General features: G+C 39.1%; 3 protein-coding genes across 6 annotated transcripts in view; 1 reads left to right on the top strand and 2 right to left on the bottom strand.

The window, feature by feature from the left end:
- Positions 1-15,575, top strand: part of tpk1 (thiamin pyrophosphokinase 1) — a 57,252-nt gene extending 41,677 nt beyond the window's left edge. For all 4 annotated transcript variants that reach the window (XM_020606471.1, XM_020606470.1, XM_020606469.1 and 1 more), the window contains exon 9: positions 14,766-15,575. In XM_020606471.1, coding sequence (XP_020462127.1) covers positions 14,766-14,935 — 170 coding nt within the window. In that variant the 3' untranslated portion in view covers positions 14,936-15,575. The remainder of the gene's footprint in view (positions 1-14,765) is intronic.
- A 2-nt stretch (positions 15,576-15,577) lies between these two features.
- On the bottom strand, positions 15,578-17,893 carry sec61g (SEC61 translocon subunit gamma). The gene is made up of 4 exons (XM_020606474.1): positions 17,786-17,893; positions 17,261-17,364; positions 16,997-17,099; positions 15,578-15,752 (listed from the first exon to the last, which is right to left on the bottom strand). The coding sequence occupies exons 2-4, from the start codon at positions 17,352-17,354 to the stop codon at positions 15,743-15,745; spliced, it is 207 nt and encodes a 68-aa protein (XP_020462130.1). The 5' UTR covers positions 17,355-17,364; positions 17,786-17,893; the 3' UTR covers positions 15,578-15,742.
- Positions 17,894-22,536: 4,643 nt separating this feature from the next.
- Positions 22,537-25,733, bottom strand: part of LOC109963732 (retinol dehydrogenase 12-like) — a 10,891-nt gene continuing 7,694 nt past the window's right edge. Inside the window, exons 6-7 of the mRNA XM_020606483.1 lie at positions 24,346-24,538; positions 22,537-23,787 (exon numbers count right to left, since the gene is read on the bottom strand). Coding sequence (XP_020462139.1) covers positions 23,685-23,787; positions 24,346-24,538 — 296 coding nt within the window. The 3' untranslated portion in view covers positions 22,537-23,684. The remainder of the gene's footprint in view (positions 23,788-24,345; positions 24,539-25,733) is intronic.

Here is a 25,733-nt window from a genome sequence, read left to right as displayed (position 1 = left end):
TTACAATAGAGGCTCTTTTTTTTTAATGGCCAGTCAGTTCTGGACAGCATTAGCTGAGTATGATTAGTGTTAATTAGCAGTATCTCCACTTCTCCTTTGGCTTGGCAACTGCTCGCCCTGGGAGTGTGTATATTTGTACTGCCTGTGAATTACATTGTCAAATGCTGAAAACTTACATTAGATAATTTGACAGTGTCTCAAATTTAAATTGTCTTGATCATCTTCATACAGTATATGTATATATACACGCACAAATCTGTTTAGTTCACATGAGAGGTTGAAACTCACCCTCAGGTTTTTGTCACAGGTTGTTTTTAGTGTTTAGTTGTCTATGCAAAGGCAAAAGTGCAGTGCATAACTACATTTAGTCCAGGATGTAAAGGATAAAAGATCATTTTTCAAAGCTCAAACTAGGTTGCTGACATCAGCAATTATGCAAAATAAGGGCAAGTAAAGGACTCACCCTTATTCATTCTTGATTGATCATGCCTGGACACAAATCCCAACCAATCTCTTGTTGGCCAGGCTCTGATTGTTGATTGGTGTTGCCTGCAGTAACACTCTAAGACCCCCGCCAATGTATTTGCATTAAGAAGCCCTAACCTCTACTTTCCTCTGCTCATTTTCTTTGCTGTTATGCATTATTTTGCCCTCTACCCTGCAGAAAATGAGTGGCACGGACTACCCACAGCAAACAACCACCGTAATGTTAATCTGACATTAAATGGATGTCTGAGTCTCCATGGCCATGAAAGCAGCAGAGGAGTCACCTGCTACAAACCACTGACAAGCTCAGCTCAATAGCACAGCAACTTTCGGATCACATTGTGCTTGTGTGTGTGTGTGTGTGTGCGCGCACTCTCCCTAGCATAATGGATTTATTTACACTGATTACAATGTCTAGCATTAAACGTTGCAGTTCAGGAGATATATTCAGCTAGTCAAGCCTCATACACAGTGATATTGCATAGTGAAGTCGCAGTGAACTGCAGTTAGGATGTGAATATCCTTTATTTTCTGCACTTTCACCTTGAGAAACCAACCATGAAGTCACGGTCACTGTGTTCCTTAACACACACCCACATATTGTTGCTTTTGATTTTTTTCCCCCTTGTTGCTTGTCCATCTGGCGGACCACAAGCATCCATAGGCGCAGTAAACACACAGCAAAATTCCCCTATTACTTTCTGCAAACAAGTAATGGCACCGTATCCTTATGCCTAACACACACAGATGAAAGATAAAATGTAATGCACAGCTCATTTATCCCCATATATTTAACCCAGTAAAGCCCTCAGATACTTAATATACATTTTAACTACCCAATAAGCTAACTGTTTTATCAACAAAGCTACATTATCCTTTGGCATGATTAGAAACTGAGGTGTCTTGCTGTGGTTGGATTTTAAGGAACAGAAGCAGGTGTGGGTGGATGATGGAGAGGTGCAGGGTCCTGTGTAGATTTTTACACCTTGATAATGCCGTGTCTCAAAAACCTGGATCTACAGTATGAATACTATTTAACTTGCACCTGTTGGAGGTAGTTGCACAATAAAGAAAACACTGGATTAAGGATACACTTTGGTGTTCCATTTTTAGTAAATGAGGTTGAGGGGCTGTTTTAAATTTTTCAAATATTTTAAAAGCCAGAACCTGTTAGAATGTTCATTCCTGGCTTAATATTTTTCTCCTTTCTTCTTCACTGTTATGAATATTGCTTTTGTAGAGTTGCTCAATGCATTTACATTAGTGATATAAAGGTCACTTCTGTGAGATAAAACTGCCCTTGGCAGTCATTAGAAGGATTTTTAAAAGTTTTATACCTTCATTTATGAAATAATTCAAACTAAACAGACAGCATGCACTGTGAACAAAAGGAATGAAAAAGATGAGTAAAGCTGTTAAATAAAGCAAACTACTCACTTTAAAAAGGTGACATTAAATCTGCTGCTTTTGGCAGTTTCTTTGAGGCTATTTTTTTGCACCAAGTTCTCAGTGAACCAACTAGATTTTGTTTTGACTAATTGTTTATAAATTAATTAAATTATCAACCCAATTAGCAGCCTTAAAGTGCCCATGGCATGCTAATTTCGAGCTATACGATGTTTAATCGTTAGTCGTCGCCTTGGGACTATCTAGCAGGGTCCATTGGAGAATCAGATCTCAAATGATTTGGTTAGTGCTGGAAAAGTCCATTTAGAGCAAACCAGCAATGCAGCTCGTCTCAGGGATGCTGGTGGACAGAGAGATGGAGTTAGGACACAAAATTACTAATTGTCTAAAATATTACAAAAATGGGGAAAAAATAACTCTGTTAACTATGTATTTGATCTCACGTGGCTTCATATGTGAAGAAGAAAAGGGAATTATAAAAAATGAGTATTTCACACAAATGAATTTGGAAAAAGAGAACAATCGATGCAACGCCTTGAATTTTGCAAACAAAAAGCCATGAAAAAAAAATGTAGATGTTACAAGGAATTCTGAGCATCTTGGTTTAATACGCCTTCTGTTGCCAGTGCAAGAGAGAAAGCAAAGGATTGTCTGGGCTTTTTAAAGGACTGCGCCCTGTGGGCTGGTTGCATCTCCGAGGCTACTTGTATTGGGGCACACCCAGAGGGATCAGAAAACTTCTTGGCTTCACTTTTACGAATTAAATAGTCCAACCAGAAGCGTGGCTATAACGAGATTAATTTCTCATTCACCATAATCAGGTATAAAGAGTATATGGAATAGGAACTTGTATCTAATAATTTATAAGAAACAAAAATAGTTGCTAAATAGTAACAAAGAGAACAACAGTGAATACAACAGTTCTTAGGCTATCCTAATAAGTGAAACTAACATCTATTAAATTATGCCCAAATTGAACATAATATCCAATCTACTGGAATTACCAGAGATGAGAAATATGACAATATGAGAAATATTTGGCTACATCTGACTGTACCATTATGAAAAAATGATCTGATTAAAATCTGTCTAAATGTAGGCTAACATAGGTTTGGATCAAGTCCAACATTAGAGACAGACATTTCAAACTAAGCTTGTGATATTTCAGGTTGAAGCATTGTTCTTCATGGATTTACAATCATTACTGTCTCACCATGTGTATTTTTATCACCAGCATTTAACTGAGGTAAAAAGGTGATTCCGTGGTTATGATTTGAACAACGATGAGGCCATAGTTAACTTTTGTCTGTCAAAACATCCATTCATATGAAACACAACATAACTTTGTAATAATGTGACAACTGTGACGTTTCAGAGGTCCACTGAGACATAGATTACTCAAACAGCACGTTGGTCAGATGGTGGCAGTGTTGCTGCGTGATAAAATTGCACTGGTGTCACTCAGAGTAATTGGCTTATGTAGATTAGGCAGATCTCAGTCCTGGAACCTGATAGAATTTAGTTTGCTCTCAAGGACACAATCAGTCATTGGAAAATGTGGAGAACAGTAATTAACCCTTATATCATTTACTCATACAGAACTATCAAAATGTCCATAGTATGTCCATGTGAGAGTGAGTGCTGTTAAGAGAAGCTCCAGTAGTTTACAACCTGATCTGTTAACTGCAGTGGGTGTTTGCATAGCTGGAATGTAAAGGAGTATCCTATCGAGAGAGGGTCAGTGTCCACAATAGGTGTGTTTGTGATTTTATGACCAACTGTCTTTGGAAATTCAGTGAGTGATGGTCCTCTTTTTAATCTCTTATCTGAAAACGTGTTGGTTACAGGCACAGTGTCTCGGATTCTGGATCCAAGCAGGGAACTCTTCCTTCAGGGTAATAAAACTGTCTCCATTTTATTTGGATGTTAAACAGGCCCGCTAGGAAGAACAGAGACCTCTGTCCCTGATCTGTGAAGATATTTGCATATAATATCCTGAATGGTACTGTAAAGTGAAGTTGTTTGTGTTTGCCAGAGTCTGCTGTCAGATTTGTTACACACATTATATGTGTGAAATGTTTGTTTTGATTATGACCTGTACTTGGAGTTCGGTGGTTGTGCTTGAGCCTTTGTCCTGACAAGTCGTCAGAGGCCCCTGCTGACAGATTGAGAGTTTGAAATAAATAGACTTAATCTAAACTCTTGTAAAAACAAAGATCTCTCCACTTGTTTTGAACTGTATTGTAAAACTCAGTCAAAACCATGGGAGCTGCTGTTTAAATGGCCAACGCATGCCTCAGGCTTCGTCTGTAGACAATTATTACCCATAATGCATGTCATTATGTTCCTCAAGACGTAAATGGGGATCAAGGGCTGTTGTCAGTGGATGAAATTCTTCTAATTCTGCATTTGGAGGACTTAAGTTACCACAAAACCTTTATTCAACAAGTAAAAAGCCAAGTCTTTTATGGATGATTATTAAGGTGAGTTAGACAATAGTTCACCATCTGAGAGTGACAGAACTACATATGAGCGTGTGTGTGTGTGAGGTTTGGCGTGCAGAAAACCTCCTTAGTCTTTGTGACTCAGCCCTCTCACATCTGACAGCTTAATATTTAAAAGCCTTCATCCTGCTGCAACACAGCCTGAGTTACGGCTTCTGGCACAGTGTGTGTGATTGTGTGTTTAATCCTGCTTCGTCATGATGTTTTCAGCTTAGCGTGGATCATAATGAACAACAAATCTGAATGGCTGTCATCCACAAACCACCTCTTCTTGTCATAGCGTGTGTGTGTGTGTGTGTGTGTAAGTGTGGCTTTTCTTTTATATGCTTGTATTTTATATTAATCTGTGTGCGTGTGTGTTTCTGCACTTGTTTCTTATGCTCTTGTTTGTATTTCACAGCATGTTCCTTTTCTTTTATGTATGGTTATGCAGCTATATATATGTGTGTGTGTGTTGGTTTGTGTGCACCATGAACAATGGCTGTCAGCCCACTGATGACAAAAAGGTGAGGAGGCTTCCTCTGTAAAGTTTCCATTCAGCTTGAAATGCAAATAAGCTGCTAGTACTCCACAAAACTGGTTCCAACCATTCGGAAGCTCCTCATAACTTCAGCATCTCCGGGCTCATATTTCCATGTATTATATGAGCACTAGACGCTAATACACATGCAGTACAAGCACAAACTGAAACAAATGCCCATGCACTCTAGAGCTGGGCAATAAATCAGTAGAATATAACAAATTTCTGTAGGGCCTGGGATTTGGTTTTTGTAATATCAAGGTCTTAAATGCCATTTTTTTCCAGGTCTTTGGAGTTATAATCATTAAGACTTTAGTCCTGGTTGGTTTGTTTTTATAACATGTCCCAGAATTCTGTTCCAAATAACACTTCTGTTGAATACTGGTGGCAGTAAATAAGTCTACAGTGTGGCAGGGTGGCATACAATAAATGTGCCAGAGTAATTGCTAGTATAACAGTGGTATTGCTCAAAAATGCCAAATTGCATAAATGCAGAGCCATGTATGTACATCTTTGAGACACAGAATACCATGAGCAAAGTACATATGATAACAATGCGCTTTGTTATAAAAAGAGGCAATAGTTCCACAAGGATGACGTATTTTTGTCAGCCAATCTGGAAGTTGGCATCGCCTTGGTTCCCTCGACACAAACCAATGGGATTTTTCCATAGGCTTTTGGATTATTGCAGAAAACAGTTTCACATTTTGTTCAGCAACATAATCAGCACCACCTTTATGATTTTTGAAGCCTAAATTCAATCGCCAGAAGTGAAAAACTGTTAAGTTATAAACAACCTACATCACGCTCCACAGACTTGATGTGCTTACAACTGCTGCAAAAGGCTTTCCTCTTAGCATGACATGACCTAGCCAGTGATCATGGCTGTGTCAGCAATTGTGCGAGTTTAACCACAACGAGGCTGTAAAATGTTTGGCAAGACGAATTTGTCCATTAATCTCACTTGTTTACAACCTCCTCTTTTAAGACGCATAAAAGCATTAAAAATCACAAGTGAGGTATTTGCTCATGTATTTTATTTCATAGAACAAAATATGGAAATGTTTTGGCCTTGTGTTAACCACAGACCTTATTTCAGGCATTTAACCCAAAAGGCCATTTGAAAAATCCCATTGACCTCGGGGCGAGGCAAGCAGAAGTGCAAAAATGCTAACTCAGTTCCGGGTTTTTGGACTCGCTACTACAGCACTCTGTTACAGAAGGTAATACGTTCACTGTTGCTCAAAAATATTTCAACCATAAATATTATCAGAAATGTAGGTGTAATATGACAATCTTAAACATTCTAACTGTAAGGCTGCGGTACAGTTTTTTAAATGAGCCGTTTCTTGTGCTCTCACCAATGAAGTGAAAAGTGAATCTTGTTGTTTTATCATGCTTACATTCACATGAATTTGAAAGCTGACAATGTCACATTTCTCCTAGCTGTTCTTTAGCTTTTGATCATAGCACATGATCTTTATCAAAGCATTTTATCAATATTTCCTGAAGCACTCATACACAGTAGTTGAATGTTCATGCTGAGGTACCCGTTTTAAATATCAACGTTGGCTTTGTCAGTATCACCGCTACTTATTTTTACTGAGTTTTGATATATATATATAACATCTTTATTGTGATTTAAAGCTACATACACTATTAAAGACGACTTTATCCATATTACCCACCCCTCTGGCACATATTATACTTACAGACACGCACAAACATGCATGTAGTTTTGAGTCCGAGGCAAACGCCAACAGTACATTTCAACTGATACATGCATGTATCAATATGCATTTTCTTTCCCTCACTATCTCTTTCTCTAGTCCATCCAAATACTGCACTTAATGCATACTATACAGAGCTATACTCATACACGCTATTCCAAACACAGGGTTTAAAAGGCCATCAGAATGATAGAGGACCTTGAAATGACCCAGCAGATGGGGTTTTTAACTCATTCTCCTAGTGCTGCACAAAGACAAACACAGAGGGACATACATTACATTTCAAGGCACCAGTGCATGTGAACACACACTAACTAGTCCAACATGAGACACACAGACACATGCACACAAATCCAACATGAGCAGGTGCTGAATTTGATTTAAAAAAAAACACAGAAGGATTTTGATGGCAAAGTCTCTCAGAGCCAGAGCAATTGAGAAATCTTAATTGAAAGTAAACTTTGGGCAAGATTAGAAATCACACCCTCACTGTTAATAAGAGCATGCTCTTTATGAAATGTAAGCCTTCCCAAACACATCGGCATGCAAATGAGGCTGTTTTAATAAAGACTCCACTACATGTTTCATATTTTATGTTGCACTCTGAACATGAAGAGTCACTGTGAGCTGTGACATACCTGTGAAAGCTGTGGTAAAAATAGCTGTAGATAGCCTTTCCATGGTCACTTTACTTTAAAAGAACATGCCTTTTACTAAGGTGTACTCTGTTGACTAAGGCAACAAGGATTTTCCTTGTGTTGAAGTTTAAAGTGAGGTTTTGTGCTGTGGTGTCTCCAAAAAGCTTATTAGACAAATGACTGAGGCAGTTGGTCCCATTTTGTAGATATGACACAGCAGGGGAAAACATCTTGATATGAATAGAGTCAAGAAAACATTGACGGAACCACTTTTAAAGTTATGTTCTGCTGCTGAGATGAAGCATTGCAGCCTAAACCTTTAGCACTGTGTCCAGCCTCAGATTTCAGTATTCAGGAAGAGCTCTTATGTACAGGAAAAGAGTGTTTTTCAAGGCAGGGCAAAGAAATATGTTTTATCTTGTAGTCAAACAGATAGATGTGTCTGACAAATTTGGTTCAGTGAGGTCTTACCCGGTGTCCCTGCCACAGGCACTCATCTCTCCTGTAAGATCTGTTTCTGTTTTTCAAGATGCAAACACACACCCTGACCTTCTTCTGTTCTTTCCATAACACTTTTTTCACTGCCTATGTTTTTCTGCTTGTACACTCAGCTGTCTTTTTCCTTTCAGTAATTCAGTCTATAGAAATGAATCTTTTCTCCCTTTGTCTGTCTTGCTTTTATCATACCCCCTCTCTACATACACTCTTTCCTACTCCCCCCAATTCCCTCTTCTCTCTCTTCCTTCTCATTTCCTCCCTATCTCCTTCAGTCCCACTCACCAAGGTCTTAGAGAGGGGAAATGAAAAGTATATGTATTGTGTAGTGGTGCAGTGTGCTTATTAAAGCGCTGGAGATTTCTGATGTGGAGCACAGCACACCAGGGCAACAGGGGTAAAGACGTAATGGACACATGCACACACATATTCACATATTTTAGACAGAATCTATGTACAGTACAGCGTGCACTCTGGTAAACACATATACTCAAGTATTCATGACAGGATATTAATTTCCGCAAACACATCAACCTCGTCGATTCATCTGCTCAGCCCCTCCATCAAGCAAAAGCACACAAACAATGACTTATCCCCACAATCACCCTCTAATATCAAAACACATAATTTGCTCTGCTGTGTGTTTGCACTTCTGTCTTTCAACTGACTGATAAAACAGTCCCAGAAGAGACAAGTTTTCTTATCTGAAGGTCAACTTAAGCCAGAACAGTGTTTGTCACCTCACACTTATACACAAACCCAGCGGCGGCATCATAAACATTTAATGAAAGCAGCTATCATTGCACAACAGATGGTGCTAATAATGCTAGTGCACACCTTCACTCATGTCGTGGCCAATAAATTAGCTGAAATATAAGAAGGCGAGGGTTAGGTAGAGAAAATGACGCACATTGCTGCTTGGGGAAAAAAAAAACAAGCTGGTAAAATCTACATAGTGCATAATTTCTTGACAGTAATGCAGCCGTATTTTTCAGCTCAGTGATGTTTGAAATCCCATGTTATTGTTGGTGTCAGCATATTACCACAACTAGAATTGGAAGTACTTGTAAATTTTATATCAGCTTTTGATTTTTCATTGTGGATCATTGTTCACAGAATCAACTACACAAAGATTCTGTGCAGGCTGTTTTTTGTAATGACATAGTTTTATAATGTCAGTTTTGAGACAACAGCAGTGTATGGATCAGTTATACATTCACCTCATTTTAGTAACCTGAACAACTCAGTATTCAACAAACTTGATTTATAGAAAATGATTTTCTCTCTCAAACTGTGAAGTATGAAAATATTTGATAGCATACTGGTGTAAAGGAGTAGATTTACCCTCTGACTGAATGAGTTCAATTTGCCTCTCAATGACTCAAGTCATGTTAAAAGGGGGCTTTTGTTCCTTGCTAAACACATTTGGTCGTAATTGGAAAAGAAAATGTTCTGCTTGTGCTGGAGCACCTGGGATAACACTGAATACCTTAGTGTTTTTTAAAGCTCTATGGGGGACAGTTACTAAGGTTTTGCGGCTCGTTTTCTGGCACTAAACAGTGAAATTGCGTGTGTTCATATTTTCTAAGCAGTCACAGTGGGGTTTTGCAGTGGAGAAACGGGAGAAATGCGGCACACCAAGAATTTGCATGTTGGCTCTCATGCAATATGTATTTTAAGGCGTCCCTGTTCAGGGACGCAAAAATCAGGGCCGGGAAAATGCAAATTTATACAAATACTGTCAGCACCTGATTTACCATGGCAGTGACAGAGGGAACTGTGGCAGGAATTGGACGTCAGGAGAGAAAACGAGTTTAAAATTTGCAGCACTGCCCTCGGTATGGCAGCTCTTAGTCGTCCAAGATCTCTACAGAGTTAAGAACATATTGGAGGAGGGAGAGGGTGTTTGCAAATCACATCAATTGACTGGGAATGGGAGGGAATTTTACAGGCTTTCAGGTTGCACAATTAGTGTGTGGGCAGAGTGTGCACAAGCAGGAAGTAGGTTGACAGGCAGGTAGGCCATCTAATAGTTTTGCTTGGGATGAGTAAAATTACTGGTCAGGCTTTTTTTCAGCCCTGCTGCTGCCACAAATGATGGATTTTATTCTTTATGTTGTCAGTGCATATATGTATTACTGCCATTGGGACGAAAAGAGAATTTCCAAGAAATTTAACAAAAAATGCTTCTGAAATCAATCGCCAACCCCACCTTTAAATCTGCTGCGGCCGTGCTCATTTACATCATCAATGTTGGTAAATATGGCACTAAAATAAAGTGACTAATATTTTCCGTGCTTGGCAATAATTTGCAACATGCTTAGTAAATATACTCCTGTGTCATTTCTCTAATTAATGAAAAGATAGGCAGCTTTCACTGGTGCAGAGTATTCAAAGAACTCAAAATTATAACAGCAGTTTTAATCCCACTCAGAATCATAGCAGTAGGGGAGTTAGTGAAAATTGAACCGAAAGGTCAAACGAAGCAAAGTGAAACAAAAATTCTAATATCAGCATCATCTTTTCAAAACAAATTGAGTTTATGGAGGAAAATACCTTGTATATAGCTTTAGATAGACATCCTAACGGACTTACCGTGGCCCTGTTGGGGGTTATAGCATATCACTGATAATTTTAGAGTAATGAGTCAGCACCTTTAACATGTCTTTCAAGACCTTGTTTACCAAAAAAAACCTATGGTGAAACAAAGGTAGAACAGCTACAGTCTTTCCTCCCTTTCAAAAATGGCCCCAATACCCATAATTCCCCTCTTTACCTGTGCCCTGCAGTACGAGTGTGTGTGAGTCTCCTCTCTTCGCCCACCTTCTCTCTTGGGTAATTTGTTGTGTAAATATGGTCTGCTTACAGCTGACAGGCCCTTTCGGCTATGGCACTGAAAATGCAATTACAGGCAGCAAACATCTCCATTGTTATCACTGAAGGGTGCGACGCTCATTTTGGTCCCCACTGCAGCGGGGGCCATTATTGATCGGTATCAGCTTTGAGGGGGGATTACTAATGAAGCCATCTGAAAGCCTTTTGTGCTTTGTAAAGAGTTTTTGCACGTGTGTGTGTGTGTGTGTGTGTTTAAATGAATGTGTCTATTAGATAATGTGTGTTAGTAAATGTAGGCATCACTCTGCCCTTTCTGTTGGGCATGACTTCACATGTTCGTGTATTGCAGTGCTGTGCTGCCTCTGGTGGTGGTTATGATTACATCCACCAACAGCTTTTTGCCTATGAATCTCTTTTCCAATTTGGGTGTAATATAATCACAATGTGCTGAGGGATAAATCCTATGATCATTTTATAGCAATAATATAGAAGTTTTATGAAGCTTTCTGAGAGAGATATTGTGTGAGGCACACTGGTGTATTGGTGTCTTCTAGGAAGGTAGTTGTAGCAATATGGTTTTTTCCTCAATTACAGCTTTAATTATTATCATTATTGAATTATTGGGATATTCCATAGACCCACTGTCACATTTACAAGAAAAATACAAAACCCTTTGAAACCTTGCCCAGGCTTTAAAGCCCCTGAAAACCGAAATTCAGATCTTATGTAAATCTCTGACATCCTTATTTATAATTAATAATCCAGTGTAATTTACAGTATAAGCACACATCTGATCAGCTGTTGTCACATTTCGATAAAATACATTGTGATTGGTGCAAAGACATACAACCATGATCACCTTCTTCCAAGTGAGCTCAGCCCATCGTATACCAATAAGAAAGCAGAGAAAAACAGAGAAATCTGCTGCGTAAAATGATCAAAACTGTTCCAACTTTGGCAGAAAACTTGATGTTTGTATTAAAGTCCACCAACTGCAGTAAGAAGCTGATGGAGAAAACTGGTTTTCAGGGCCTTTAAAATTCACATTTATATGAGAATCCCCACAGAAGTCCCTGTTGTGTAACTACGTAATATTAAGACATTTTGATCTTCCCAAAGAGGCCAATACAAGTTTGCATGCTCGCTCACACATCTCACAAAATAGTACAATATGTGCCTTGACCACCCTGCCCTGACTTTTTCCAGCTCTTCGACGACCCTCGTGGTGCTACTTGGTGTGAACCTGGCTGCAAAACATTACCCTGTAGAGAGAGAGAGAGAGGAAAGAAAGCAAACAACTCCACTGCACTTTAACACAGTACAACATTATTACCATACAGCTTCAGCATAATGACTGTGGCTATGTGCTCGCTCAATTATGAGCACCATAACTTCATATACATTTATTTTCCTTCCCTATCTGAGTCAGCCTGGTCTAATATCATGCTTGTTTGGCAGTCTTTGAAGCAGAATAGTTTTTATCCTTCTTTTTGATGTGCATTCAGGAGCCTGTGGATAAAGGATTTGTTGCTTTCCTGTCTTTGGCCCTCTGTTCATTTCTGCCTTTACATGAAGTGATTGCACCAAAACTGTTTATGCATATTTATGAAATTCTAACTTTGTAATGCTCTTCATGTTTTGTCTCTTCTAGAGAATGTTGAAACAATGCAATTATCAGGTGCTGGTTCGGGGTAATAGCCTGCACTACAGTGTTTGATGTTTAAGGGGTAGCATTTGCTAAGTCAGGCTGCATGATTAATTGCTCTCTCTATTATTCAAGAGAACATATTTTGAACTTTGAAACTATCTATATAAAAAGAAGCTGTACTTTAGTCTGACACACTGGGAACTTCACATGGATTTCTTTGTGCAGGGCATATACCGTATACAGTATATAGTCAAACGTTTTGAAACATTTTAAGTATATTTCAAAAATGTCTAAGCTTTAGACCACTATATGACATTTTGCACTAATGATGCACCAAAGTTGCCTTGGCACCCTGTTTTCTGAGACCGGAGGAGAACTGTGCACCAGACGTGTAGCGTCATGATTAATTCAGGGTTTTCCTAAAGAAATGCAGTTGAGGTCTGACTCCGTGGAGCCAGTTAAAGAAAACTGACTCTACAAAAACATACCGTGTTTTTATTTTTTGTCTTGCATGATTATGCACACTTTCACACAGATTTTACATTTCAGCTATTTTCTGTAGTGTTGTTAGACCTTGGTGCCACATAGGCAGTAGACTATGTAATATACTCTACCCATCTATGCACAGCAACTCTCTTCATTGTGGCCTGTGGGAAATAGGCAGTGGAGATATTTTAAAGTTGAAAGGTGTATTTTGGTTTATTTAACTGTTGATGATGATGTTGTTGTTATTATATCCACATCTGTGCTAGAATGTGATGGAAAACTAAAAGTGATGCATTTATTGTGGCCAGATCTTTGCTGATGTAAAATGTACCTATTGGTAAAGTCATCTGTCCAGGCAGTGTTTTCAGAAGAGAAGATGTAGACTGTAGCAATGTTTCCACAAATGATAATAAAACAGAGCTTTTAATGAGGCAGAAATGATCGACAGATGAAAGTAGACCTCACCTAGCCTTCAACTCCCTTTCATTTGTCACTGTCCACTAACACCAAGCAGGCAAACCAGATAATAGTGCTTTACAGACCATGAAGAAAAAAGCTACAGTGTCTTCATTTATGAAAATGCTCAGACACAGAAAGTGTTTTTGAATTAGAGCCAAAAGTCTCAGCAGAGCCTTTGTGGCTTCTCCATCAAGTGTTACAAAGTTACAAGTTACAAACAATTCAAGCTGAATTGTTTTAACTTAGTGACCTGTTGGGTAAGAAGTCCAGTTAGCTGCTTATGGTAAGAACAGGGATAATAGTGAATGATAAAGTCCCAAGTATAACTCTCCTGAGATTAGTTTGCCCTTCTCACGTTAAACACGATCCAACAGCTCCACTCTCAGCTCAACTTGTGTAAATATACAGTAACTGTGAATGGGTAAAAGTGACACAAATTCATATTCTGACATCTGAGCTTGTTAAAGCATAGTCAGTTATTTTCCATAAAAATTCATTATTTTATGTGACTAAATTCAGAAGGCATTGCATGAATTTTGTATACCGATGTTTTATATGAATTTATATGTTGGCCTGTGCTGTATGATACTCTTAACCAAATGGTTATTTAGGTAACCTTTGATAAATTGTCGGCCTCTGACTTGAGTCTTTCCACTGGCAGACTGATAGAATTTAGCAGCCCTGTACATCAGGCACAGCTGCTCTTCCTGGTCTGACCACTTGAGGTCAGTGTTCACCGGGTGCCCTTTGTGGCCAGAATGGTTCACTATCAATTAAACATTTGGAAAAACCCCATTGCTGTATTCTACTTTAGAGAACATAAGTGCCACAGAAGGTTCTGTAACAAAAGGTATTATGTCTCCTGATGTAGAGACAGCACAGAGAGAAAGTAAAATAAGAAGCTGGATGAATCGGCCCTAAAAGTATTAGATCTTCAACGTGAGAATATCCATAGCAAGATATATCAATTCTGCTAAATTACATGTCTGGCGCTCATGATACAAGGTTGAATATGTTACAAATCTAAATTCTTTAACACTTTCCTATTGTAAAAGCTGTTTCTTTGAAAAGTTCATTCCCTTTCACTGCTTGTTATAAAGGATGCCAAATTCTTTTGTGGCTTGTAAGTGGTCACCTGAATGTCAGCTGTTCTCTTTGATAAGATTCTTAGCACTTCAGTAACCACAAAGTGGGAATATGCTCAGTGGCCTTCACACAATAGCCTCTGTGAGTGTGTGCGGCATTGGCTGTGAACACTGTGTGGCCTCTGACTGCCTCACTAGGTCCAAATTTCTGTGTTAAGACATAAATCAAAGTCATGTGGACCACCTCACCTCGGTTATACAGGGGCACAAACAGCTTCAGACAAAATTCTCTTTAACAAGGCTTTTACAGATAGCCACATTATAAATAGGTATACACCCTTCCTTCCCACTCTGTCAGATATCTCCTTTTAAGCCCTGAATAATTTCTCTTTATTTAAAATAGCCATTATTGTGTTGTAGGCCTCCATTACTGCTTGATTTAACTGTTATTGTCTCTGTCTCCTCTGTCCAGATAACCAGGTCCTGCAGTTTGGAGAGCTGGTGAGCACCTCCAACACCTATGAGCCTGGACAGCCCAGGAAGACTGTGACTGTGACTACTAACCAGCCACTACTTTGGACCATGGGTATAGACAAAAGGAATAGGGAAGCTTCTGACAAATCAACACCTGTAACTACTTAACTACAGTTAAGCTAGGACAAAGTGACTAGTTTTGTACAGCATGCAGTACCAAATGAAAAAGTTGCAGCCATTTTTTTCTTATATTTTATATTGAGCATGCAGCATATTTGTATTCATTTCTCCGATTGTGTTGCTGTGGAGTACTTGGCAGGATTTGCCTCAGTACCTGCATTTCAAATGTGCCACCTCTCTGACTCTATGCCCCAGCACGGCCACTCTGTCCAAATTTTCTAGCTATGCCCCCCTTTGTGTGATGTGCGTTGGAACACTGGAAACTTCAGAAACTGGCCAAAAGAGCTGATGGCTATGTATTTTAAGATTTTATGCCAGCTGCTCATTGTCAAGAATATTTATCATTGTATTATGTTCTTGTAACAGATGGGCACCTTTTATAATCAGAATCTGAGTCTTATGTCATACTATCTGGTTTCTTATGATGCCTAGGTAAAAACTAACATGATGGAATATTGAATACACATCACCATCTCCACATGTGTGTAAAGCACTTTGAATTGCCTCTATGTACACGATGAAATGTGCTTTATAAAGCTGTTGTGCCTTGTTCCTATTAAAGGCAAGAACTAAACTTGTATGCAGACTATAGTGATAAGGATATCTCAATAAACATGACATATCAGCCTGTGAGTTTACATTTGTTTTATTTACACATCAAAACATAAATGCTGTGCAAAGAATGTAAAAATGCCATCCCTTCAGTCCCCAGTCACAGCAGTGCCATTTAACACTTTACACCATTGGCTCCTCTCCCCCAGTATTGAAGTTTCTGTTTTTTTTGTTGACCAGTAATTAACCGCCACTACAGGAAAGAAAAGAAAGGCAGTGTTAGTGAATGAGGAAATCAAATGTCTATGGAGATTCTTGGTCATGGTATATCTGTTAACACCTGTCTACATTTTGAGGCCATGTGACCTTAAGGACCCACATGATGGTCAGGTGGGGCATTAGCTCATCTGTGACTTCTATGACTCTCAGGTTGTTAATTCCACAGAGGTCAAATGCCAGAACTGAAGAAGTAAAACTTAAGAACCTCAAGCAAAACTTTAACTGTAGTATTCTGTTTAAATGACCAAGAAAACAAAACATGAAATTGTATCCATCAGTTGTCTTGCACCAAAATAAAATCATAAATGCCACTAATCTGACTGTATGAAAGTACTTTGCTTTTTGGACATTTCTACTAGTAACTGGCCCATAAAAGGTGACACCATGGAATGTTTCTGGTGATAACTAAGGCACTTAAGATTTAGTGCAAATATAATACTGGGGTTTTGTAACAAAACGACATCGAAGACAATCTACACTCAAGCCTCTTTGCTGGGTACAAAGGTGGTGTTGTATTTAGGAGTCTATATTTTTGTCCTCCCCAGCTACATACATGAGGGTCAATATTAGGAACATTTATGACAATTTCACCGAAAAACATTTAGATCTTCATAAACACAGATGTTAAGGCAGTAGTGTTGCACTGAAGTACAGACAATCGAACAGGCATTACTATTAAAGTGGCCGGTAAAAGTATTCTACCATTCTGGGTTCATGGTTTTGGTACTGGTATGTTGTCAATAATTTGTGGCATTTCCCACTAATTTAAAATTAATTCAAAAAGGGGTTCTATATAATATGTTCCTCTTGCAGCTTTCTGTGCATAAATAGTTTTTACAGATTTCTTGTTTTAAGCACATTATAAGACTACAAGTTAGGGAATAGACTTGCCATGATGTACCACAGATGGACCAATGGTACTATACTTCAGTGATTGGCTGCAAAGCCATTTTCAGCTAAGACATCTTTTCAGCGAGTAGACAGAAGCATTAGAAGCGCCCTGTGTTGTTGTAGAGTCCCTGATAAAAGTTTTAGAAGGGTTTTCCCTGAACAGAGCAAAGATGCAAACACTATCCAATCAAGATAAACAGTAACAATAGAAAGGGAATTATCACTGACAAGACCTGAAGCAGCTTTTCCAAACAATTAACTGCAGACTGTAATTTAAATACTAATCAGACGTCAAGATATAATTTAGCATGCGTTACTGCTACTTACACAATGATGTTGTTGATGGGGATATGAATGAGTTTGACAAAGAAGCCAATGAAACCCATGATGGCAAACCCAATCGCTGTGGCCATGGCGATCTTCTGGAATTCTAAAGGAGGGCAAAACAACAATCTAACGTTAGATACCTTGCTTGGCTAGTCAAATCACTCTCCGTGCTATTTGATCACAAGGTGTTCAGCTCAGATTAGGGGTAGTCAAACTCAATTTGGCGTCTAACATGGTTCTCAGCACAACAAAGACTGCACCTACCTTTCCTGTCGGGTTTTGTGCATCTCTTTACAAGTCGTATGGAGTCTTTGACGAACTGCCGACTGGGCTCCACAAACTGCATTACCTGATCCATGGTGTTTATGCTGAAGACAGAAGAGAAAAGAAAAGAAAAAAAAAAAACAAGAGTTAAATCTTGGACTGTTTTCAGTTCTTAGCGGTAACGTTAGTGCTTACGTTGACAACAGCCGGAGCATTTCATGATCCCAACAACGCTTTAAGTGCTACTTATCAACATAACGTAGATCTTACGTTTTTATAAGTTAATAACCAGTAATTCTATATCAAAAAATGTGCCAGTAACATTGAAACTGCTAATATTTGCCAATAAAATAGTAACCGCTAGCTAATCTTGTTGAATACAAGGCTCTAGCCTTAGAGAAATGTCCCTTGCTAATGGTAGCTACAGGATTAGCAGCGAGTAAACTAATAAGAAAACAAACAGCAGTTAGAAACCCTCACGTCTGTTAGTGAGAAAATTTGTAGGGGGGAAACAACTTCATTTACCTTTTTTCGAGGTCTTTCTCGATACGAAGCGTGAGAGATGTAAGAGCCACGTATCTTTTAGCAACTTGTGACGTGGATTTAAAACGCGCATGCGTACGAGCTTCCTCTGTTATCGAACCAACATGCTGTGGGCCCCAGCTAGTCTTACCTGAGACTGCCACCTACAGGCTTGGAGGTTTATGTGAAGCGACATGCTGCCTGCTGACGTGTCAAAAAGTGTTGCCATGACCTGATGTGTCTCTCCTGCAAGGTGTTCTAGAACATCAAAACTGAGAAGGTGCATATCTGCAGATCTACAATGAATTGTGCAATGATTTACAGTATTGTAAGTGTGCGGTCTGTTCTTAACATATGGTTGGTGCTCAGATAACAGCATAGTGTGGCCAATTGTATTCAAAGGATGAGAGAATGAAAGGGCCAGGAGTGTGGACAGTTGATGTGTTTTTTTTTTTTTTTTTGAGGGAATCTTTGTCAAGACAACTGAAAAGTAGGTCACTTACAGTACTATATGTGAAACTGGATACTAATTTTCACATCAGAGAGGGGGATTATTTGGCATTAAAAATTTCCAAAATGTTGGCACTGAAATTTATGATTCAGTTACTCGCAGTCCAAATCAGCATAATAGGAGAGCATGTTTCCCCTACCATTATATTAGGAGGCTTCAATTTTAGTTTTAATAATGAGCCTCTCTATGGATTTTAGTCAGAAATGTTACATGCTGTATTTGGTTCAACCCCCCAATCCTGTCCAAGTAAATTCCCACTACAAACCACAAGTGGCAAGAAAAAGTATGTGAACCTTTTGGAATATCTTGGTTTTCTGCATTAATTTGTTATAAAGTGTGATCTGATCTTCATCTAAGTCAAGAGTACTGACAAATATAATGTGCCTAATATAACAACACAAAAAAAATCTGATCTTTCATGTCTTTATTGAGAACAACCATAAAAACCTCATAGTGCTAGTGGAAAAAGTATGTGAACCCTTGAGTTCTTGACTTCAAAAAAGCTAATAGGAGTCAGGAGTTGGCATCTGGAGTCTTGTTAAGAAAGAAAATGAGTTTGGATGTGTGGACTAGAGCTACAAATAAAAACAACTCAAACCTTTTGCGTTTGCTACACACAAGAAGAATATGCTTATGTTAGCCATGCCTCACCAAAAAGAGGTTTCAGAAGATCTATGATCAAGAATTGTTGATTTACATAAAGCTGGAAAGGGTTATAAAGTGATTTCAAAGACTTTAAAAATTCACCAGTCCACAGTTAGGCAAACGATCTACAAATAGACACTCTGGGACTGTGGCTACTCTACCAAGAAGTGGGCACCCAGTCAAAATGACCCCAAGAGCACAACAAAGACTCATCAATGAGGTAAAGAAACAACCCCAAGTGACCGCCAAAGATTTGAAGGCATCATTGGAACTGGATAACATCTATGTTCATGAATCTACAGTACATAAAACATTGAACAAGCAGGGTGTCTATGGTAGGACACCATGAAGGAAACCGCTGCTTTCTAAAAAGAACATTGCTGCACGCCTGAAGTTTGTGAAAGAGCACATTGACACTCCACAGCGGTACTGGCAAAATGCTTTGAGGACTGATGAAACTATGATTGAACTATTTGGAAAGAACACACAGCACTACACCTGGCATAAAAAGGGCACCGTATATCATCATGACATCATCATTCCAACTGTAAAGTATGGCTGAGGAAACATCATGATTTGGGCCTGCTTTGCTGCATCAGGGCCTGGCCAGCTTGCAATCATTGAGGGGAAGATGGATTCCAAAGTGTATCAAAAAATTCTTCAGGATAATGTGAGAATGTCTCTACGTCAGCTGAAACTCTGTAGAAGTTGGGTGATGCAACAGGATAATGACCCAAAACACCGGAGCAAGTCCACAACAGAATGGCTTCAGAATAACAAAATCCACCTTTTGGAGCGGCCACGTCAGAGCCCAGACCTCATCCCAATAGAGATGCTATGGAATGACTTGAAGAGAGCCATACATGGGAGACTTCCAAAGAATATGACAGAGCTAAAGCAGTTCTGCAGGGAGAATGGGCTAAAATTCCACTACCATTTTGAATTTTAAATGAGTGTCTTAAATAAAGACATGAAAGATCAGAATTTTTTTAAACACATTATATTTGTCAGTACTCGTTATGAAGACTCTCTAGTAATGTAACTACAAGAGAACTCACATTACTGGAGAAGTCTTCACAACTGTGGTCCAGACACATACAGTGTAACGACATGGAGAAGATGTGAGGTACTCTGCCGTGACGACCCCACCAGTAGGGATTTCCCATCTTGGCCCAAAACTTCAGCAGCATGTGAAAAAGAAGGGCACTCTGTGGGAGACAGAGCATTTTTCAGGGCCCTGTGGTCACTGAACACATCTGTCACAGTGAAGAAAGCCCAGCAGTGGCTATGCTTCACCAGGCAGCTCAGGAAAGCTGGACTGAACTGTCACCCTCTCACCCAGGCTTACAGAGGATTGGTAGAGACCTTCCTCATCACTGGCATCACTGTCTGGTATGGTAACACCACACAGGCAGAGAGGAAGGCTCTTCAAAGGGTCATAAAAGACTGCAGAGGGGATCACTGGGACTAAACATCCTGCTATGGACACAATATACACACAGCAATGTTGCAAAAGAGCAGAAAACATAATCAGAGACCCACTCCCCCCAGCTCAGACACAAAAAGTGCACCCACAACCTCAGGCACAGCAGGGCGGACAGTATCATCACACACAGAACAAGATTTTACAACAGCTTTTTCCCTGCCGCAGTAAGACTGATGGTAAATACAAGATGTGAAAAACCTGTGCAATAAGCCCTCATTACTCTACTAAGTAGAATACCATATACAGTTACATTACATGCAAGATTTGAAATTCACGATTTTACCTGTTATTTTATTCTTGTATCTACAACTTGATCTACTATTTTATTCTTATGTGATTTTATATTTAAACTAGGTGTTTGTTTTTTGGCTTTTAACTCTTTACCTGACTCCAGGAGAGCCCTGCACAAGAATTCCTATATGCCTAGACTGTCTGTTTATGTATAAATGGCAAATAAAAATCTTGAATCATGAATCTGTGTTCAACATTTTCAGCCTTGTTCTAGGCCCTGTTTATATTTTTTTCTTCAATAAAGCTATTACAACTACAAAACTGTCTTGTTCTGCTTTTAACATCAAAGATATCAGGCACTGGTTCAGGTCTCTTGGTTCTTCACTGTACTCCAGCATGAGCCACATCTGGGAAAATGGTCCCCCTGAAATGAAAATGTTCATAAATAAACATGGAGAACACCTTGAAATAATTTCTGGGATTAAACCACAAGTTTTCTTTTACAGAAATTGTCATTAAACAGTCTCTTACCTCATTGTCCTCATGAGGGAGTCTTCTCATTCTCCACAGCTGTGGCTCTATAAGTCTGGGTATGGGGGGAAGACACAATGGACCAAGTTATTTTCTTCTGTAGAGAAAAACTAAGTGTGGAGGAGTGTGCGTATGCACGTGATGGGTGAGTGAATACTTTTGGCAATATACAGTATATGAATATCACTGTGTCATTGTTGTTGTTGGCACCCCTCCCCCCCAACGGTACCTCTGCCCCCCCTTGAAGGTTAAGTTCATTTTATTTTCTATATAGCACCAGATCACAACACGGAAAAAGCCATGATGAAGAAAGCGGTGAAAGGTGAGGTGAAAATTAGATAGGAAGTGAAAGGTTGTACATATTTAGAGAACTCTATTTTAGAGAACTCAGCTTTCTTTGTCACCTTTCTCCATGTTGCCACCATGCAGGTTTCAGGAGGCTGTGTATTTCAGGCTTTACTTAGCCACGGAGTCACGATGTATTGATTAATTACTCTGGCTGGCTTTTTTTACTTGTGTGAATCCCGAAACCAGCAAGCTGGAGACACACAGATATATGTAATATATAAATATAGACCTATTGCACATAAAGAAAAAATCATAGGTGGACTTAATAATCTAACCTAAGTGAGTTTCCACCTCACCTTACAGGTCTCACCTTATCGCTGTTTTCATCTATGCCTTTCTACACCGTGTCTCCGTGCTCGTTTCAGGAGGCACCCCACTAAGCCACGGCCTGTCCCTATCTTAGCCTGTCAACTGTTTACAGCCTAGAATAGACTGTCAGAAAATTTTGTGATCTTCAATCTCCCATTGTGGAGATTGGACTCAAACATTCATTATTACACAATGTTCAGACAAATGAAAAATACAGTTTCATATCTTTTATTTTGTATATAGACTAAGTCAATGTAAAAATTTAAGTGTTCCCATTTTATCTGATAAAATATTAGAAGCGCCCTCTTGCTTACAACAAATATGTAATTTCAACTCGGTTTCAATTTAGCAAAGGATGTAGGAATATTTAATACAGTTTTTTTTAACTGCCTTTCATAACAGAGCAAATGTCTGGAAACAAGATGGCCTACTGATAAGATATTATTTGATGAGTATGATTATGCATTTAAATGTAATACACATATTGCTTAGAGGGGCACTGGTCCTAGATTTCTATAACTGCTCCTCTTGCTCATGCCACATTCCTTTAGTCTGTACTCTCTCATGTGATGCAGATTAAGATATGGTTTCTAACTAGAATTCTGGCTTTTTCTTCTTGGTGACTAGTGCCACTTTCACAGTAATAGCTACTCAAGTCCAGAAAAAGGCAAGTCCATGTGCTGCAGTGCGCTTGATTCTAGACATGTTTTTTTTATTGTTCTCTGGGGAATCAAATTGTGCAACAGTGACTAATACTAAACACCACCCATACTTTTTACATTTGCCACTTTAATAAACACTGTAAAATAAGTGACAGAAATTCCATCATCTGTTGGGGTTGCACTGCTTGAGACTTTAAGCTTATTACACCAATCTTATCTAATCTTTTAATCCCCCCAGACAAAATTCATACCAGTGTCACATGTTACTGCATCTGAAAAGGTCAACCAAGTAGCTCAGAAAATGGGGCCCTACTCATGTGTACTCATAAATATGTACTTTGCAGTAACTAGTCTGGAAAATTCACAGAGAAGTAGCAGTACTGTATGTTTTCTACGCTGACAGGTTTAAATTTTACATTATGAACATATTGCATTAACATAGTCACAATTTTAAAGCGTTACTGAAACCTCAATATGCCAACACATAACCAGTTAATGATTACCACCATATTTAACCATAATGAAATCACAGCTGATTTCCTCAATACAACAACATCCCACAGACATTTATTTTTCCTTCCTCAGCTAAAGACAACTGACACTGCAAATTAAATTATACAAGGTAATTCAGTGCAATGACTTTCTCAGAATTTCAACAAATGCCTCAAGATTTATTGATTAATAAATGTACATTCTGATCATTTATGTGCTATAAAAGCCAAACAGATCTCACTTCATACTGTCATCTACTGTCAGCCACAACCATGTAGCCTACAGTATGTGTGCCCTGTACCATATTTCATTCAAATGTTACTTTGAAAAAGGAGGCAGCTTGGAGCCATATTATTTGCATCAGTGGCTAAAACTTTCTCACTGCCACAGTTAAACCGGAAAATTAAGGTTTTAAGGGTTATGAAAGAGAAACTTTCACAATCAATCATTTTCATCCAATTCTACTAAAAATACTGAAAGCAATTTGACTGCCAGTGAACACTAACAAACAGTTTAACATGTGGGTAAAACATCACACAGGCTTGTTTAATAAATACAATTTGACTGAAACACGCAACAGTAACAGTTATATTAAGGCTTCTTTAAAAGTGCTGAACAGTGGTGTTTAAAGATGATATTTTGAAATAGCCCACAGTGTCCTTCACCGCACAGTTAATTTTCTGCTGTTCACTGCCAGGTGATGCCTAACATGCTGCAGCTGATCTCCCAGAGTTTCTGGGCCAAGTCATCATCAGATGCGGCCCTTGAGCACCTCGCAGGTGCGCAGTCACTGAACAAACACAGGGACAAAGATTGGCCATTACACACTGTGTGCTGCATTTAACGAGGGTTATAAATAAGATTAAAGATTGTTAACCCTCAACGACATAAAATCTACCATTTTATTAGTCATCAAGTAGAAATACTGAGCAGTATGAAGTCAGCATTTTGTTAGAACCAATTGTAGATTGTCTGTAATGTCCTGTGCGCTTTTCAGTGCCTGAATAGTAACATTACAAACCGTGGTTTGAAACATTTGTTCAAAAATACAAAATACAGGTTATTAATAGATGTGCAGACACTTTCAAATTGTATATAAAAGTGAAATCATGCAGAGATATTTCACATTCACTTTGACATGCTGGAGGACACCACTGTGCAGGCAGCAGTTAAGCCTGTCGGATTACAGCTGACTTAGCAGTGAAACTGTAATCAGAAACTGACGTCACTTCAAATGGCAGATGTCTCATTTCTCAAAAGCATGTTTTCTTGACTTTTTTCCTTCCATCTCTTCTTGCTGTCATATGTTTAAGACATTTTAAAGTAATGAGAAGCATCCTGCGTGTACCTGAAGTATCCTCCACTCTGGCACTCCAGGCCCGGCTCCACTGCACAGTAGATGGTGGTCTGTGCCCCCTCCACTGTTGTCTTGGTGAAAATCCTGAAGATCTTCACTGCCAGCTGGATACACTGGTGCTGGTGCCTCCACAGGTCAGACTGCACCACCCCCGGGTGCAGAGAGAACACGCTCACCCCTGTATCTGCAACATGCGCACAAGCACCTACACAGTAATATTCATGTTATCTCTGGCAAAGAAATATGACCCAGTTATTTACATGCATATCTGTTGTGATTTTGCAAATTTACACATATTTCTGTGCAAATCATGCTTCAGTTGATACAGTAACTGTTAGTGATGGAACAACAGCTCTTTGAACACAGTCGGATCTTATGGCTCAGTTCCTTTTCAAAAGAAGGATTCATTGTTCTTTTTTCTTTCTTTCTCCTTCTTTTAACACATCTGTGGTGTAATCTCAGGGCTAAAGTCTATCTAATTTCAGACTTGTGTCTGTCTGTCTGTCTGACCGAGGCCAGGGCTTTGCCCCACACCCACACCCACACACACACACACACAAAGTACAGAGGAGAGATGACGATGAAACCTGAGCTTCAACTGCATTCACACAAAATTTTTCCCACAGGAACTGAACCTGTGCTTATTTGTGCTTTAGAACATAACCACTGACAAACAATCAACAACATTTTATTTCTCTGATGCACTGCTTAGTTCTCAGTAACATTGCTCCCTCTCTTCATTCACTCTCTAGCTCACTTGACCACCACTGCTCACTCTCTCTCTTTCTCTTTCTGTCTCCCCCCCTAAATGTCTAAATTTGATGTGAATTTAGGGCAGACAGTGAAATTTGGTCACAGAGAGAAAAAGAACTACACTGAACTGAGATCCCTTCGTTCCTACCAAAGAGCCACTGAAAAGAATCGGCTCCTTCACTAGTAACTGCATCAGTGGCTGAACATGTGCAATTGTATTTGTAAATTTGGAAGCAATAGCTGCATTAGCCATAGTATTTCTAAACTGTTTTCATTTTGTTGTTTCATATTAATGTCATCTTATATATTGAGCAAGAGAAAGAACAATGTAGAGAAAATTAACACTTATACAAGCTATCCAGTGTGCAACAAATCTATGCTAATGTAAAAAGACAAATGAATTTTAAAACTAAACCTTTTGTAATGTGCACTAATTCTGTGAAAACGTGACCATTTCACCTCACCTTGTAATCGTCTGGCTAGTGAGCGTGCAAACAGGACATTGGCCAGCTTGCTCTGTCCATAGGCCTTCATAGCATCATAATTCCTCTCACTGTTGATGTCATCAAGTCGAAGCCCAGTCCAGGTGTGAGCCACCGATGCCACGACAACAATACGGGCTGGAG

The sequence above is a fragment of the Monopterus albus genome, unplaced genomic scaffold, assembly GCF_001952655.1.
Source record: "Monopterus albus unplaced genomic scaffold, M_albus_1.0 scaffold78.1, whole genome shotgun sequence".
NCBI lineage: Eukaryota > Metazoa > Chordata > Actinopteri > Synbranchiformes > Synbranchidae > Monopterus > Monopterus albus.
The sequence above is the reverse complement of the archived record's forward strand: the minus strand, read 5'-3'. Positions and strand labels throughout refer to the sequence as shown.

Excerpts from the sequence above, each read along its gene's own strand:
- sec61g (XM_020606474.1), bottom strand. The coding sequence starts at position 17,354 with ATGGATCAGGTAATGCAGTTTGTGGAGCCCAGTCGGCAGTTCGTCAAA. Across the intron at positions 17,100-17,260 it reads CACAAAACCCGACAGGAAAG|AATTCCAGAAGATCGCCATG; the intron begins GTAGGTGCAGTC and ends GCCCTCCTTTAG.